At 31.2% G+C, this 14,841-nt stretch overlaps 2 protein-coding genes across 2 annotated transcripts; one reads left to right on the forward strand and one right to left on the reverse strand.

Annotated features, from left to right (window-relative positions):
• The first annotated feature begins 1,995 nt into the window (after positions 1–1,995).
• On the forward strand, positions 1,996–6,482 carry LOC139484323 (golgin subfamily A member 6-like protein 26). The gene is made up of 5 exons (XM_071268064.1): positions 1,996–2,215; positions 3,084–3,347; positions 4,516–4,770; positions 5,101–5,367; positions 5,998–6,482. Exons 1-5 carry the CDS (start codon positions 2,131–2,133, stop codon positions 6,225–6,227), a joined length of 1,101 nt encoding a protein of 366 aa, XP_071124165.1. The 5' UTR covers positions 1,996–2,130; the 3' UTR covers positions 6,228–6,482.
• A 6,958-nt stretch (positions 6,483–13,440) lies between these two features.
• On the reverse strand, positions 13,441–14,532 carry LOC139520225 (uncharacterized). Its single transcript, XM_071312749.1, has one exon. The coding sequence runs from the start codon at positions 14,530–14,532 to the stop codon at positions 13,441–13,443; it is 1,092 nt and encodes a 363-aa protein (XP_071168850.1).
• Between the last annotated feature and the right edge of the window lie 309 nt (positions 14,533–14,841).

Below are 14,841 nucleotides of genomic sequence, written 5' to 3' on the forward strand. Positions count from 1 at the left end.
ATAAATCTATATGTGTAATGGGTTTTGTGTAGCTTCGGAAGCCAATACATAGTTGGGACTTTCATTCTATTTGGCTCTGCTTGTAAAGCGGTCGCTAAAAGTTTATGTTTGTTACAGATTTCGTTTTCTGAAAATGGAGTCAGTTGGAATGTTGGTGAATTTGTGATTTCCTTTTTCAGAACCTCAATGTAAAATTTACGTCAAACAATAATAATATTATTAGCAGCTTTATCGGCCGGGACAAAAACAAATTCCTTGGCTAGTTTTTTTAGTTTATGTTTGATACGAGAAATAGGTTTATTGTGGTTATTGTTAATAGTAAAATGTTCTTTAAAATGTTGAATACGTATATCAACTATCTTCATTACTGAATTAAAAAAAAGAGTCCAAAGATTTTTTGTCAGCTTTTTCCCGTTTTATCCATTTCATACAGTAAGTATGGAGTGAGTCGTGGATGATATTACGACACTCATTCCAATTAATAATTGACGGGGGACGATATTTAGGTCCTTTACTGAGGAATGATTTTAACTCTCGGTCTTGAACGATGTTAAGATCTCCTGTTATAACATGGGAAATGGGTCCATAAATATATTCGGAATTACTGCAATTACATGAAGTAGGTGTATTTTCACTGATATTAAGATCTTTACACAATTGATTATAATTAAACACAAATTTCCGGGTAGATTTCTTGTAAATATAACAAATAAGTGGTAGCTCAGTATTGTCAAAATAACCAGGAATTTGTTCTTTAACAGAATGGTCGTTAAATATACCGGCAATATTTACAAAATCAAAGCCTTTATTGACATACTTAATTTTAATAAAATGTTTTTTATGATCTTCAGGGCGATCAATTTTGGGAAATAATTTAGAATAACAATATGCCATAATAATTTGAACAATTTCATACTTAGGACTGCTCTATGAAATTGTGTTGCAATCCTCCAAAATTTTATTTAACTTATTAACCGAAAAGAGTTTTGTTAACAGATAATGTCTGCCGTTGTTTTTTGAAATAGAAATTAGGTCCGAAATATTGGTATGATTGGCCCGAAATTTTCTTTGATTGCGATTTGTTCTACGACCGTGAGAACGTTGTATGAGTTCCTGGTAGAAAAGAAAACAAACTATACAAACGTACATATTTCACACACACATATACACAACATCATCATGTCCTATAAAGAAGAAGATTCTACAAGAACAAGAAAAAAAAATAAGTTAATTTACAATCACAGAATAATGAAAACATTTAACAATAATAAAGAGAAGATTTCTATTAGATCAGAAATGGTTTATCTGTCGTAAGTTCCCGTATTATTTCATATAAAACACGTATTTAATTTAAAGTCATGAAACGATTTTTTATCAAATTTTGATGTGTTTGAAGTTATTGAACCAAATTGAATGCATGAATACATACTATAACCAAGTCCTGTATGCACATTTATTTTTTTATTTTTTCTATCAACAGTAGTTGAACTTTATTTTGTTATTGTATTGTTAGTCTTGTTTCAATTTTCTTCTTTAATCATGTATATTAAAAATTGATTGTCAAGCGAAATATACATTAAAATGAAAACCACTAAAACCAACACCGGATTGCATATTTTATCAGTAATCTTGTAAGTTAGTACATTTTCTAAACTTTCCAACAGCAGTTACACTTTGTTTGTAAATATTGACCCTTGAAAATATGTCAGAAATGAAATAACTGTTGTGAATCATAAAAATATGCAAGTGACACACTTGTAACATAAGTGTCTTTTTGACATATAGTCCCATTTTATGAACTTTTGATATTATTGTCGGAAAGATTAGAACACGAAATGGACAACATCTGACATCAATTGATGTGACGTGGTTATTGCTAATCAGAAATTGTACATACTAACGAGTTTGATTTATTTATCTTTTCTCCATATTAACCCTTACTTGATGCATTTTTCCTCATCCTTCCCAAATATTTTGTTTAGGGATTAGTTGACTAAGAAATTAAATCTTGGTCAGATGATTTAGCTCCATGAAGTGTGTCAAGAGTTTTGTGGTTACTAATATGTATATAAAGTCGCAAACATAAGCTAAGGTCACCTCAGTTTTCTTTTGTCTTTAATAAGCTACAATATGAAAAACGTGTTTGTTATTTTTGTCGTCGTCCTGGTAGCTACAGCCGCTGCTAAAAAGGGATGGAAACTCCGACAGCGACAACGTAAGTCTAAAGTTTAACAAACATTTTATTACTTTTAGTGTAAGCATTAAATTTTCAACTACTTTTACAAGCATTTAAATTAGTTTAACAACTATTCCAATTATTATAACTAGCATTTCTATTATTTAATAAGCATTTTTATTAGTTTATCAAGGATTTCAATTAGTTTAACAAGTATTCAAATTACTATAACTAGCATTTTTATAAGTTTAACAAGCATTTTAATTACCAAATTACTACATAGTGCACCAGATGGTCAGTCCAGGGAAATAAGCAAGACTGTCTTTCATAAAAAATTGTAAAATAACTCAAAATCAAAAGCAGCTGACCTTGAAAATATATAAAATAAAATACTATCAATAAAGAAAATATTCTGATTTGATTTTACAAATGAACAATAAAATAGCACGTTATAAATTCCTAGCGTCCGGGGCGCTTTTCAGTTTTAACGCTCAAACCAAAGGCTTATAAAACACGAATACACCAGACGCTGTATGACTAAAATGGGGAATACAAAACATTGTTTCTTGTATCTTAAGTCAACATTGCTGGAGGGATTGAGGATATGTGTTTCTTAATAGTTTCGAAATTTATTCATTAACGGAAAATTCAAGAAAAGTAGGTTATACATTATGTCAGTACTGAAAAACTCCAATAAGAACTCTTTCGATGCCGAAAAAAGAAAATATGTAGTTAAATGTATGTTATATCCGTTTTTTGCCTGATATATTAAGATCTTGTTAGAATTATTATAAAGGATAAACATTGAACATATAATGTGTCAAAATATTAGTAATTGAACAAAATAGGACTTGTTTACTTAAAGTTTTTATTTGAAACCTTGAAAATGAATAAACCAACTTTTCAGAATGCAAATATGATAAAAGTGCATGGAGTGACTGTGACACGAAAACAAATACCGTCAGCCGAGTTCTGACTCTAAAATCCGGCAAGGAAGGATGCCAACAGACACAGAACCAAACCATAACATGTGATAGGTTTGAAAGACTACAAGCATGGAAAATAAAAAAGGCGGAAAATAGAAGAGAATTACAGGAAAAGAAACATCAAAGAAAAGAACGACAACAAGAGATGAAAGAGAATAAACAGCTTGTGAAAGAGCAACTTAAAAGTAAGAAAATATATGAGAATGATTGAAAAATATTGTCTTACACATAAAATATTGTTATTTACTAATATAATCAGAATTTTTGTCGATTTTGATGCAGGTTGTGATTGCTTAAACAATCGCTTCCTAATAAATTAAGCTTTAAAATTCATTTCGGTAAGAGTACGTATCGTATTTATAGACAGACACATTTAGAATATATTGTAAAAATGAGTAATTAAAAATATTTATGTAATTTTTTTCAAGTCATCTTATCTTTAGATAACCCAATTTCTACTTAATTGAAGCCAATAAAAAATATATAACTGTATATCAAACAACATAAGTAATACAGATTTTATTCTTCAAACTATATATCCCTCTTAAGTTTAAAACGATTCTCTGATACTAAGAATATAATTGAACGATTTTTTTATCTTTATAATTATCTAAATCGGTATGTACATGTATTAAATAAAACTTCGTTATTCAAAAACGTACCATCAAACGCTACTTCTAGGATCAGTCTAGTCAGTTCTAAATGTGATATATTTTTCTTTAAATTTGGGCAAGGTTTTCCATGATTTTGGGAACAAAATTTGAGGTAAAAATAGGGGAACACCGACTTCGTTTTGTCACTATAGCAATCTCAATTTCGTGTTTTATGAAAAAATCTCGCCCTTCATTTCGGTAGACCTACGTCTCAGAATCTTCTACCTACTGAATAAAAGATAATTTCTTCTTGGCCTGAAAAAAGAATTAAACTTTTGCCACTGGCTGACAAACAAAAAACAACCAATCATATTGAAATAAACAGCATAGCATATAAATGATGATTTTTTCCTGTATACGATACAGTTGTCTATTGTATAAATAAATTCTGTTTGATAAAAGGATTTGTCTCTTTTTGATGATCAGTTTATAGGTCAATAAAAAAGTGGTGCAAAAAATATTTCTGATTTTGGATTTTCTGGATTTACATTAATCAGGGATGTTCACTCAAAACTTAACATTGTTAGAGCGGTGATGAATGAGAACAATCGGGAACCTTTAGATATCAGTATTTTATTTCTGTAAACGAATGAATGTTTTGTTTGGTTTGCATTCGAATTGGTCCATGCATGGAGTCAATATACGTGATTTATTAATTTGTAGTATCTTTAATAATATTGCGATCATGTTTTTTATAAAGGATGTCGTTATGAACACAGTGATTGGAGTGAGTGCGATCAAGCAACAAATACAGCAACCCGAAATTTTACTTTGAGTGAAGGCGAACAGGGTTGTGAACAATCACACACTATCACCATAACTTGTGACAAACTAAATAGAATACAGGCATGGAAAGCAAAGAAAAGGGACCGTAAACAGAAAAGAATAGACGAAAAATTGCAAATGAAGCAAGAGAGAAAAGAGAGAAGAAAGCTTGAAAAAGAACAAAGACTAAGTATGTATTGATTTTTAAATTTAATTTACTACTGTTGTTTATTCGGTATTATCTATCTATGATGGTATACAACCAGCTTTTTTATCATACAAATAATTAAAGTTAAAATGTACTTGGAAATGTCATATTCGGTCAGGAGCGTACCAGATTAAATTCATTTGATGAGCGCATGGAAAGTACACCCTTGTTGCCAGTTTTACTTGTTTTTTTATATTTGTTGTTTGGTTTTTTTAACACAAATATATACTATTATGCTCAAACATTGATATTCAAACTTCTTTGTAAAATATGTTAATTCTTTGTATTTATTCTCATCACAATTTATTTCAGAATGCAAATACGACAAGGAAGACTGGAGTGAATGTGATAACACAACAAACACAGTAACCCGAGTTATGACATTAAGGGACGGAGAAGAAGAAGAATGCGAACCAATAATAAATGTCACCATTTCATGTTTAAAGTTTGAGCGTATTCAACAGTGGAAAGCAAGAAAAATGGAGCGCAAGAATGAAAAGAAGGAGAATAAAATGTTTATTAGAAAACAGAAAAATATGTGGAAAGAAAATAAAAAGATAGTAAAGGAACAACGTAGACGTAAGTAAATATAAATTAACAGAACCAAACAGTTAAACAACAACATAACAAAATTAAAATTACAAAAAAGAGAAACTTTCAGTAACTATCAACTTCTCGTTGACAATAACATAAGTGGATTCCCGGACTACAAAAAATATATATGCTTATGATTGAAAGGTTAATTTTATAGAATAAACAATGTACGTCAGTGCGATTTAACGAACATGGTACGTCTACATGTCAACTCAGAGTCTTTAACAATGGACAGATGTCTATACAATATGTCAAGCTCTTAATCACCTCCTTGTTTAAAAAATGATGTTTTAGTCATGTCTGGTTATTCGTTCAAGTAAATAGAATGCTTTTTAATTTTATAAAAGTATTTTGAATTTAACCTTGCTAACTTATAGGGCATTCCATTTAATTGATTAACCGTGTTGTTATAATTCATGAACAAAAACTTCCCATACCGAATTTAAATGATTTCAGAATAATTCTTAATCAGCAACACTTTCTCTTATTTTTTGGTTTCCGTTGCATACACGGATCGACTCTACATATTCAAAGACAGGGCTTAAAGAACCGCCTGTGTATACTTTTGTATTATATTTTATGAATATAGGTTTATATTGACATGTTTATTTTCAGTCGGATGTAGTTTTGATGTAACCTTTAGTGAATGTGATCCTACAACTAACATGGTTACAAAATCGTACATACCAACAACAGATGATGATGATTCATGTGAAAACAGGTCATTTGAATATTCATGTGATTTGCATGAAAGATTAATGGAAAAAAAGAGAAAACGTCAAGACAAAAGAGTCAACAGAAAAATAAATAGGAAGGAATTTAGACAGCAGAGGCTTCTGATCTAAACTAAAGACTTTTGAATAATGATCAAGAAGAAATCCACTTTTCATCATGTACAATGTATTAAGACTGAGAAAAAAGTTAGTTCAACCCTGCGTCAAATTGTTTTCTATACATATGAAAGTGACAGAGAACATGTGACTAGGTAGTTTGGTGGTTTACTAATATCAATTGTGAAAATAGGCTGATATTGAAATCTAGATAAATTGCAATCTAAATATAATACATGAATATCTATATGTATAAAAATTCCCAAAATATATTAGAATTGTGGTTCTTTGTCAGCAATAACTGATAGACTTTTTTTTAAATCTTTTGAAACTAAAGACGACAGTCATTTTGCGTTCCTTTTTTTAAACTACACTTCTTTTAATAAATATTGTACAAGTCTTCTTTGACTGTTATTTTTCTATCGCAGTTGTTGGAATCATACGCAATACTTTTGTTGCTGAAGTCTTGTATTAGAAGTTGATGATGTGATTTCCGGGTCTTGTTTTATTGTAGGCTGTTTTTGTTAAATCGACCATCGAAGTATACATAAGTCCTTTCTACCTTGAACTCGCACACAATTCGAAATAAGATACTTAAAAAGATGATACAATTTTAATGAATCAACAATTGCATGATATTATTGAAAACAACGAGTTTCTCCTAGATAATATACTTATATAACAGCTGCTACAAATATTATAAAATCAATAAATAAGAAATTGAAAAAAAATGTATTATTTATCATAACTTTCATATTCTTTTCACAGATTTTATTGTAAAAGATACCAATAGATATTTTCTACTTTTGTAACCAAAAGGTTTAATATAAGTTAAGAGACCAAACACAAAATACCTCATGGACCATTAAGTAAACACAAATTTGGATCATATATCAACTGGTATTACACAACATATTTTCACTGTCTATTATGTTTCGGTTTTGTTTTGTTTCCTTGTATTGTTTCATCTAAACCGCTTTATGAGATTTAAACATTTAAACTACTGTTGCTAAAATTATTTTTTTAGATACTAGTCTGATAAACTGGTCTGTTAAGTTACAACTTTCTGATAATGACTATACACTGGTATACAAATGGTAGCTCCATAAGGGCTGCGTCAGGTTTAGATAAAAAAAAATTATATTGGTATCACTGTATATATTTGTTTTTATACAGATATTTTTAACGTATTCTTCAGTGATTGCTCAGGGGTTTTTTTGGTTTTTTTTTTTAATTGAGGCACAAATCATAAAATTTTCACTAAATACTGCGTTTTTATCATCATTTTTAAGTTAGACAGGAATCTTTTGAACTTTGATAGTTTATATATCGTATCATCAAGCAATTAAATATCTAATTAAGTGCTGGATTTAACCTTGGTACTATAAAGTAGACTTTTTTGGAAAACATGTTGGCTTTTACTTTTTTAATACAACATCTTTATTTGCATATGTTTCTTGTCTTCAAGACAACAAAGGAGATTGCTCTTCACGAGGGATTAAAATTGTTTCACATGCTTTACATCGGAATCTTACGTCACTGAACTTAAAACGAAATTCAATAGGTACAATATCACATGGCGATTTCCAATTTTTTGGAAGATTGAGAATATTAATTTACGACAAGAACAATATTTCCTTACTGCAATCAAATGCTTTTAAAGAACTTAAACATTTAAAGCATCTGTCTATGTCTGACAATATGCTCGATCTTAATACATCATGTGTCTCGGAATTATTCGGACCTCTGAAATCTCTAGATAGGTTTTGCATTTCAAGAAATATGCCAGTAGGAACCGATTTACCAGTTTATTATCTATTTTTCGGATATTTTCTTAAACTTATACATCTAGAAATGGATCTTGCTCGAAAGCCAGTGTGGAATAAATGTGGATTGTCAAAACAGTTACGAACTTTATGTTTTAACTCCTGCTTTTTAGATAAAATAACAATTAGACCTTCGTTTTTATGCCACCATCAATAGAAAATGTCTATTTTGTCGGTTGTAAGGTTCGTGAGTTGCCTGAACTAAACTTTCTGAAACCTTTCATTTGTTGAAGATTCTTCGCTTATTCCAAGTTTGCATGGACATTGAGCCAGCACTGAAGATAGTATATCCTTTTAAAAAATGTAATAGTTAAACTTTACAGAAATTAATTCTGGCTATTATGATGGACTTATTAGAGCTCCTTTTGCAGTTATAATAAATGCTGATAGGGAAAAATACTTGAGAAAAGTATGTTTAAGAAAAGTAATTTTGATAAGAAATGATTTTGTAGATTTCAAGCCAAATTCTTTACTGTCTGAATGTTTTGTTACAATATTTTTTTCTGGAGACCGATTTTCAATGACAAATGGATTTAAAACAGTTTAACTGTCAAAGCTCATACTGTAGTTATCAAGTCTTGTAATTTTCAATTATTCCGGAATTCTTAGTATTTCGACTGACGAAATCAATTCAGGTTTAACGGCCAATACAGAATTTTCACGGAACTAGTACACCTTTTTATTTAGTGGTCAGCTGATATACACTTCCGCGTGCGTGGTTTTTTCGCTGCGTTAAAGACCCATTTGTGACATTCAGCTGCTCATTGGTCTGGTTTATTTCTCTTTGACATATTCCCTATTTTCATTCTCAATTTTACTGTAATCTTTACATCAAGACCATCATGTATTTTTTGTGAAGCTGATATGGAATATTAATGAACAAGGTCTTGGTATTTTCCGATGATTTTTTTAGGAAAAGGACGATGCTCTCTTTGACATAACCCTGGTTAATTACTTTTATGCTCAGACAATGGTAAAGTGTCATATAATATGAGTAGCAGCTGCAAGTTAAATTATAAGATCACATTTACACTATAAAATATTGTTGATTCAGTCAATAAAACTTTGACGCTACTTGAAAAAATCCAGAATGTCCTAAAAAAAACCCGGACATCTTATATTTAATATAAACGCGGACTTATTCATCCGAACTACAAGTATTTTGCTAAAATTCCGCAAATTAAAGGAGATGTTGATTCTATTAACGCATTGTCGTTGATTTGTACATTCGTATGTGGAAAAAAATAGTTCTATTTAACATTTCTAAGAATATATATATATATAAGTTGTGTTACTACAAATATTTTATAAGTAATAGTTATCCCATGAGGACGCGGTGTGTCAGTGTAAGATCACCCCGATGGCCGAATGGGATTATTATTTTACATCCCAGCTGTTTTAGATTAGACGAAAAACCATTTATAATTCATAAAATCTAGTTTAAAACGCTACACAACCATTATGATATAGTTTTACTTTATATATTACTATATAATATATACCCTTTATGACACCCAAACACGATGTTTAAATATGAAACCATGTCAACTCGGCCAACACTACATGGCCACTTTCTAAAACATCGCCCCGCTCTTGTTTACCAACTAGCCCCACTTATGAAAAGGGTAAAATCCAAGCGAACAGTCAGTCTGACAACTCGCCTTATTTATGAAAACGGGTAAAATCTCCTGAATAAAGGTCTGCCAACTCGCCCCTCTTATGAAAATATCTTGCTTCCTTTAAATATGTTAGATTACTGATATTTGGTATCCAGACGTTCTGGTGTAGGGGTGTCCGGCTCAGGTAATCCCTGGAAGAACAAAGGAGCTGGGATGTAATTACTGTTAATCACATATATCATATACCTCTTATGTTTATTTTGAACGGTTGCAATTCTTACCAATAAAACCTTTTGTTATATTGTAACACTGCCTCTCGGGTGCTAGAGTCGGACACCAGAGAACACAATGAACATAAAGTAAAGGGATCTTTTTATTGTGTGTATGTATATTAGGATAAAATATTAGGGTCGACGTCTAGTTGGTTTACCGTCGACCAAAACACTCTACCGATGTTGATTTTATATTTGTTTTGTTATTACTGTATATTTACTACATATTCGTGAAATAAAATACATGAAATAGGACAGTTTAGATGCTTTATTATTATTTATAAAAATGCTGGACTGGTAGTGGTACAGCTCTGTTCCTGGCCTAGTCCGGTTCCTAGTATGGTTGGTCTTATCTATAACTAACCTAAACAGAGACTTTACTCTGTCACTATCTAAATATTATTAAACTACCAATGTGTAGCGCTAAACTCGATCACATTAAAGTAAATCAACCAGATTCACTAATCCACAGTTTATAATAAGTCTCAATTCCTTAAGACATAATAAATACAATCAACAATCAACAATTCTTTAAAGGTAATCACAAAATCGTTCCTACCATAAAGCTTCCGTAATCAATATTAAATACTTGACTTTCTTAAAGTATGTCACCTAGGAATTTCACCTAACAAAACAAGTTGCACAAAACTATATATTTATTTGCACCAAGCAATATTTACACCAAGGATTTTCACCTAAAGCATTATTTGCTCCAAGCAATATATTTACACCCAGGAATTACACCTAAACCATCAATTGCACCAATAAATATTTGCACCAAGGATTTGCTCCCATTTGGCACCTAAAGTTTGCACCAATAAATATTTGCACCAAGGATTTGCTCCCGATTTGGCACCTAAAGTTTGCACCAAGGATTTGCTCCCGATTTGGCACCTAAAGTTTGCACCAATAAATATTTGCACCAAGGATTTGCTCCCGATTTGGCACCTAAAGTTTGCACCAACAATCTTAAATTAAAACAAAGTTAACTCTCAACGCTTGTCTGTATTTCTCAGACATATTCCAGCTTCCAGTTAAGTTTGTCACTACCCATTCATTGTCAACCCAACTCTCCGTCGTTTCTGTTGTTGTTTTGGTATTTATACTTTCGACTGACCAATGACAGAGCTTGTTACATATTGTTTACCAATCGGCAACCATGGATCATATTAGGGAAACTCCCGTAATGTTGATACTGTTTGTAAACAATGATTGATCTTCATCAATAACGATGGGTTTCGACATTAAATTTATAAGTAGATCATTAGAACAGTCTTATTTGAGTTTATAGTATAATAAGGTAACTACCGCGAAAATACGGAATCAGTACGTGAACTAAAACTTATTTACAAACTAACATACACAAATATGTCGTATCATGAAAACAACAGCCAAAATAACAAATGACAAGTCTTGCACTACTTGTAACATTAGACATCTCACTAACATCTATCGTTTATCCTCAATAATTTCGAGAAACTATACAGACATAGGTTTACTATAAAAAGGGGGGAATGTCGGCATTACAATATTATAAAAAAGAAGATGTGGTATGATAGCCAATGAGACAACTATCCACAAAAAACCAAAATGACACAGATATTAACAACTATAGGTCACCGTACGGCCTTCAACAATGAGCAAAGCCCATACCGCATAGTCAGCTATGAAAGGCCCCGATAAGACAATGTAAAACAATTCAAACGAGAAAACTAAAGGCCTAACCAACATATTCAAAAGAAAAAACCTGGTCACATTCGAAACAAAAATTCAGTTCACTCGAGAAAAATACACGATGAAAATAGACACGTCTACACTAACCGGAAAATTGCTTTGATTTTAGCCAAAGATAGAAATTAACTGTATATTCTTGAGAGAGATTCACATTTCAGTACATACATTCACGGTTTCCATTAAATCTGATGTAATAATCATTTATTATTTTAAGTGAAAGTAAACGGATTGCTTTTATTACGTTTCAATTAGTTGAAGGCTGTATGGAAATTATTTATGACTTTATATACTTTCAATAGAATCTAAACATTTATTATCTTTTAAAAAAAGATATCCGACACCTTCAAATCGGAGCATACTTTTAAAACAACAATTGTTTCGATCTTTCCTTTTTATCATGTTTAAATGCCGAAACTTGACGTCAAAAGTCTGACAATTGAGCACACATATTTATCTATAACAAATATATATAATTATATATATATATATAATATATAGTTCAGTCTAGGCGGCTGTCAGATTATTGATCACTAATTTGACTTAGGTTATCATATTTGATATATTGCATACTTAAACATGGTTTAAAATTACTAAAAAGATAAATAAACAAACATGCATAGTCTTGTTTTAATGCATTATTGAATGTTTTAGACAAGAGAGCGGAATTATTCTTAATGCATTTTCCATAGTGTACCAATGGTGTTCCGTATTTTTTTCTCAAAGACTACACAAACTAGGCAAAAACTGGTAGCAGTTTCTGTAACTAGAAATGTCAGTGTTGTATTACAACCAAAAAAATATATAGGGTTTTTCGGCAGAAATTGACTTAAAATGCAGTTGAAAAGGATAGTCTTTTTTTCGGTTAATGAAAAAGGCATATTTTTATGGCTCCGACGTGCAGAAATGGAAGATATTTTCTATAAGTCGTAAAATGTGAATATGATTTTCTGCAATTTTTAAACCTAATTGGATAAGCTTTCGTGTAAATGTAATTCTAATCCTGTATCATCCAATCAGAAGCCGTATAGGATTCTATTCTGAGTACCATCTTGCCGGTAAAATTTAAACAAATAATTGTGCTTGTGTTACCTCATATAATAACCATTGAGATTACAATCGAACACTCCTACTAGTCATTCGTATTGATATAAACATAAATATTAATATAAATAGACGACCAAACACGTAGAGCTTTGTAAATACGATTTGAACAGGTCTGTTGTGTCATAGATTAAAACATGTACTAGTATAAATGATTTCTGGTGTGGCGAATCAGTCAAAGAAATACTGTTGTTCTTTCTGATTGCTGTCTTGTTTTACAGTTAAATGTTGACATTATTTTCTGTTTAATAAATTGAGGCATTGGTAGGCAATCAACAGCCAAAAGGTTATGTTATGGTTATATGAACGCGATTTCATATTAAAATGAATTGTTGGCTTTCAAGCCAATAATACATTTTCGATTTTTGTTTGACAAAAAACCGAGCTGACTACTGATGAAACATAATTTCCATTAAACTCATCTTTTGTCAGATAAAATAATTTGCTAAACATATTTTGATACTCTTTATTTGGAGTATCGTATCTTGTACCAACGCATATTCATATCTTGATCCTTGATAATGTATATCTTAATATTTTAGTTATGTGATTGTCTATCTATCTAGCACGCATAAAGGGCCAACCCGTGGTAAAATCACGATATATTCAAACCCCCATAAATTATTTCTAAATTCACTTTAATCATTTGAAGAATTTCTATTTACAACCGAACGTATTAGATCAGACTGTCTGTCATTTTAGCGACATGAATTTTTCCGTAGTCCTCATTTTTGCCTTTACCACTTCCAATTAATAAATATCCTTCTGTGTCAAAGCATACACAATATGGCCTGGTTATGCCCAAGTCTTTGAAAATTAATTGCAACCCAAGTAGATCTCCTTTTAAGTTTATAACATGTAGAGCATCGTTTCCCCTGTCTGCAACTACAACGTTATCACTTGCCGTAATAGTAAATCCCTCTGGTTGAAATGTTTCTAAATCGTCTTGCCCGTCGTAGGTAAACCTTAAGCGACCATGTCTATCCACAGCTATTATTCTACCATTGTGGTCAGTGTCAAAACGATCAATAACATAGACAACATTTCTAGAATCAGTGAGAATGCGTGCTGCATAACTGAACAATTTATTTCCTTTTTTGTCAACTTCTAATGTTACTCTCCGCTGATAATCACTACCGAAAATTATTACCTGTCTGACCGAAAAATCCTGGGCTGGATGAGGTGGCCCTTGTTCTCGTAATCCAACTAATACTTCATTGTCTTTGTTTATATGTATCGCCAAAGGCAGCATCGGAAAAGTGTCTAAAACAGTTTTTACTTCACCCGCGGGGGATAAAATTTGTATTTTGTGGTCACGATGTTCAATCAAAAGTATTTCACCGTCTTTTTTTATTGCAAAGTCAAATATTTTTCTCTTCAACGTCTGTAATATCTTTATTGATGATTCTAAACGTTTCCCTTTCACAAATTGATGTTTGTCAGACGTTTTCTGATTAAATTTAAAGTATAACAAATCGTCATCCGAACAAAGTAAAGTATTAACAGCAGGCAGAGAAGTTGTGTATGATTTGAAAACGGATGAAATAACTACAGACGATACTGGTGATGATTTGCTGATATCCTGAATAGACACAATGTCATGATCTTGTGCAGATTGAAGTCCTTGATGGACACTTTCTTTACAGGAGTTACACATACGAACATTGCAATCTTCACATTTCCACAGTATTTCTTGACCTTTGCAAAAATAGCATGAAACTGGCACTTGTGCTTTTCTTATACTTGTGGATTTCCCTGATGTCGCCATTTGTACAGTAAAATAAACATCAAAACGTCACGTGTTTCACTTTCTACTTCGTTGTTAGTAGGTAAAAAAAAGTTGAATACTATAGAAATGTGTAATCTTATCCCATTTAAAGTTTGTCTTGTCATGATCTAAACATGAAGAAAAGTATTTGTATAAAGTTAAAGATAAGTACATTATAGAATATAAAGACTACATTTTAAATAGTATTTTTTTGCTTTTACACAACAAGGTATTTTTTTAAAGAATTGCTATTGTCATATTTGAAATAAACTTATTTCATAAACGAAGGAGCTGTATTATATGATGCTC

This window comes from Mytilus edulis, chromosome 1 (assembly GCF_963676685.1).
Source record: "Mytilus edulis chromosome 1, xbMytEdul2.2, whole genome shotgun sequence".
Classification (NCBI taxonomy): Eukaryota; Metazoa; Mollusca; class Bivalvia; order Mytilida; family Mytilidae; genus Mytilus; species Mytilus edulis.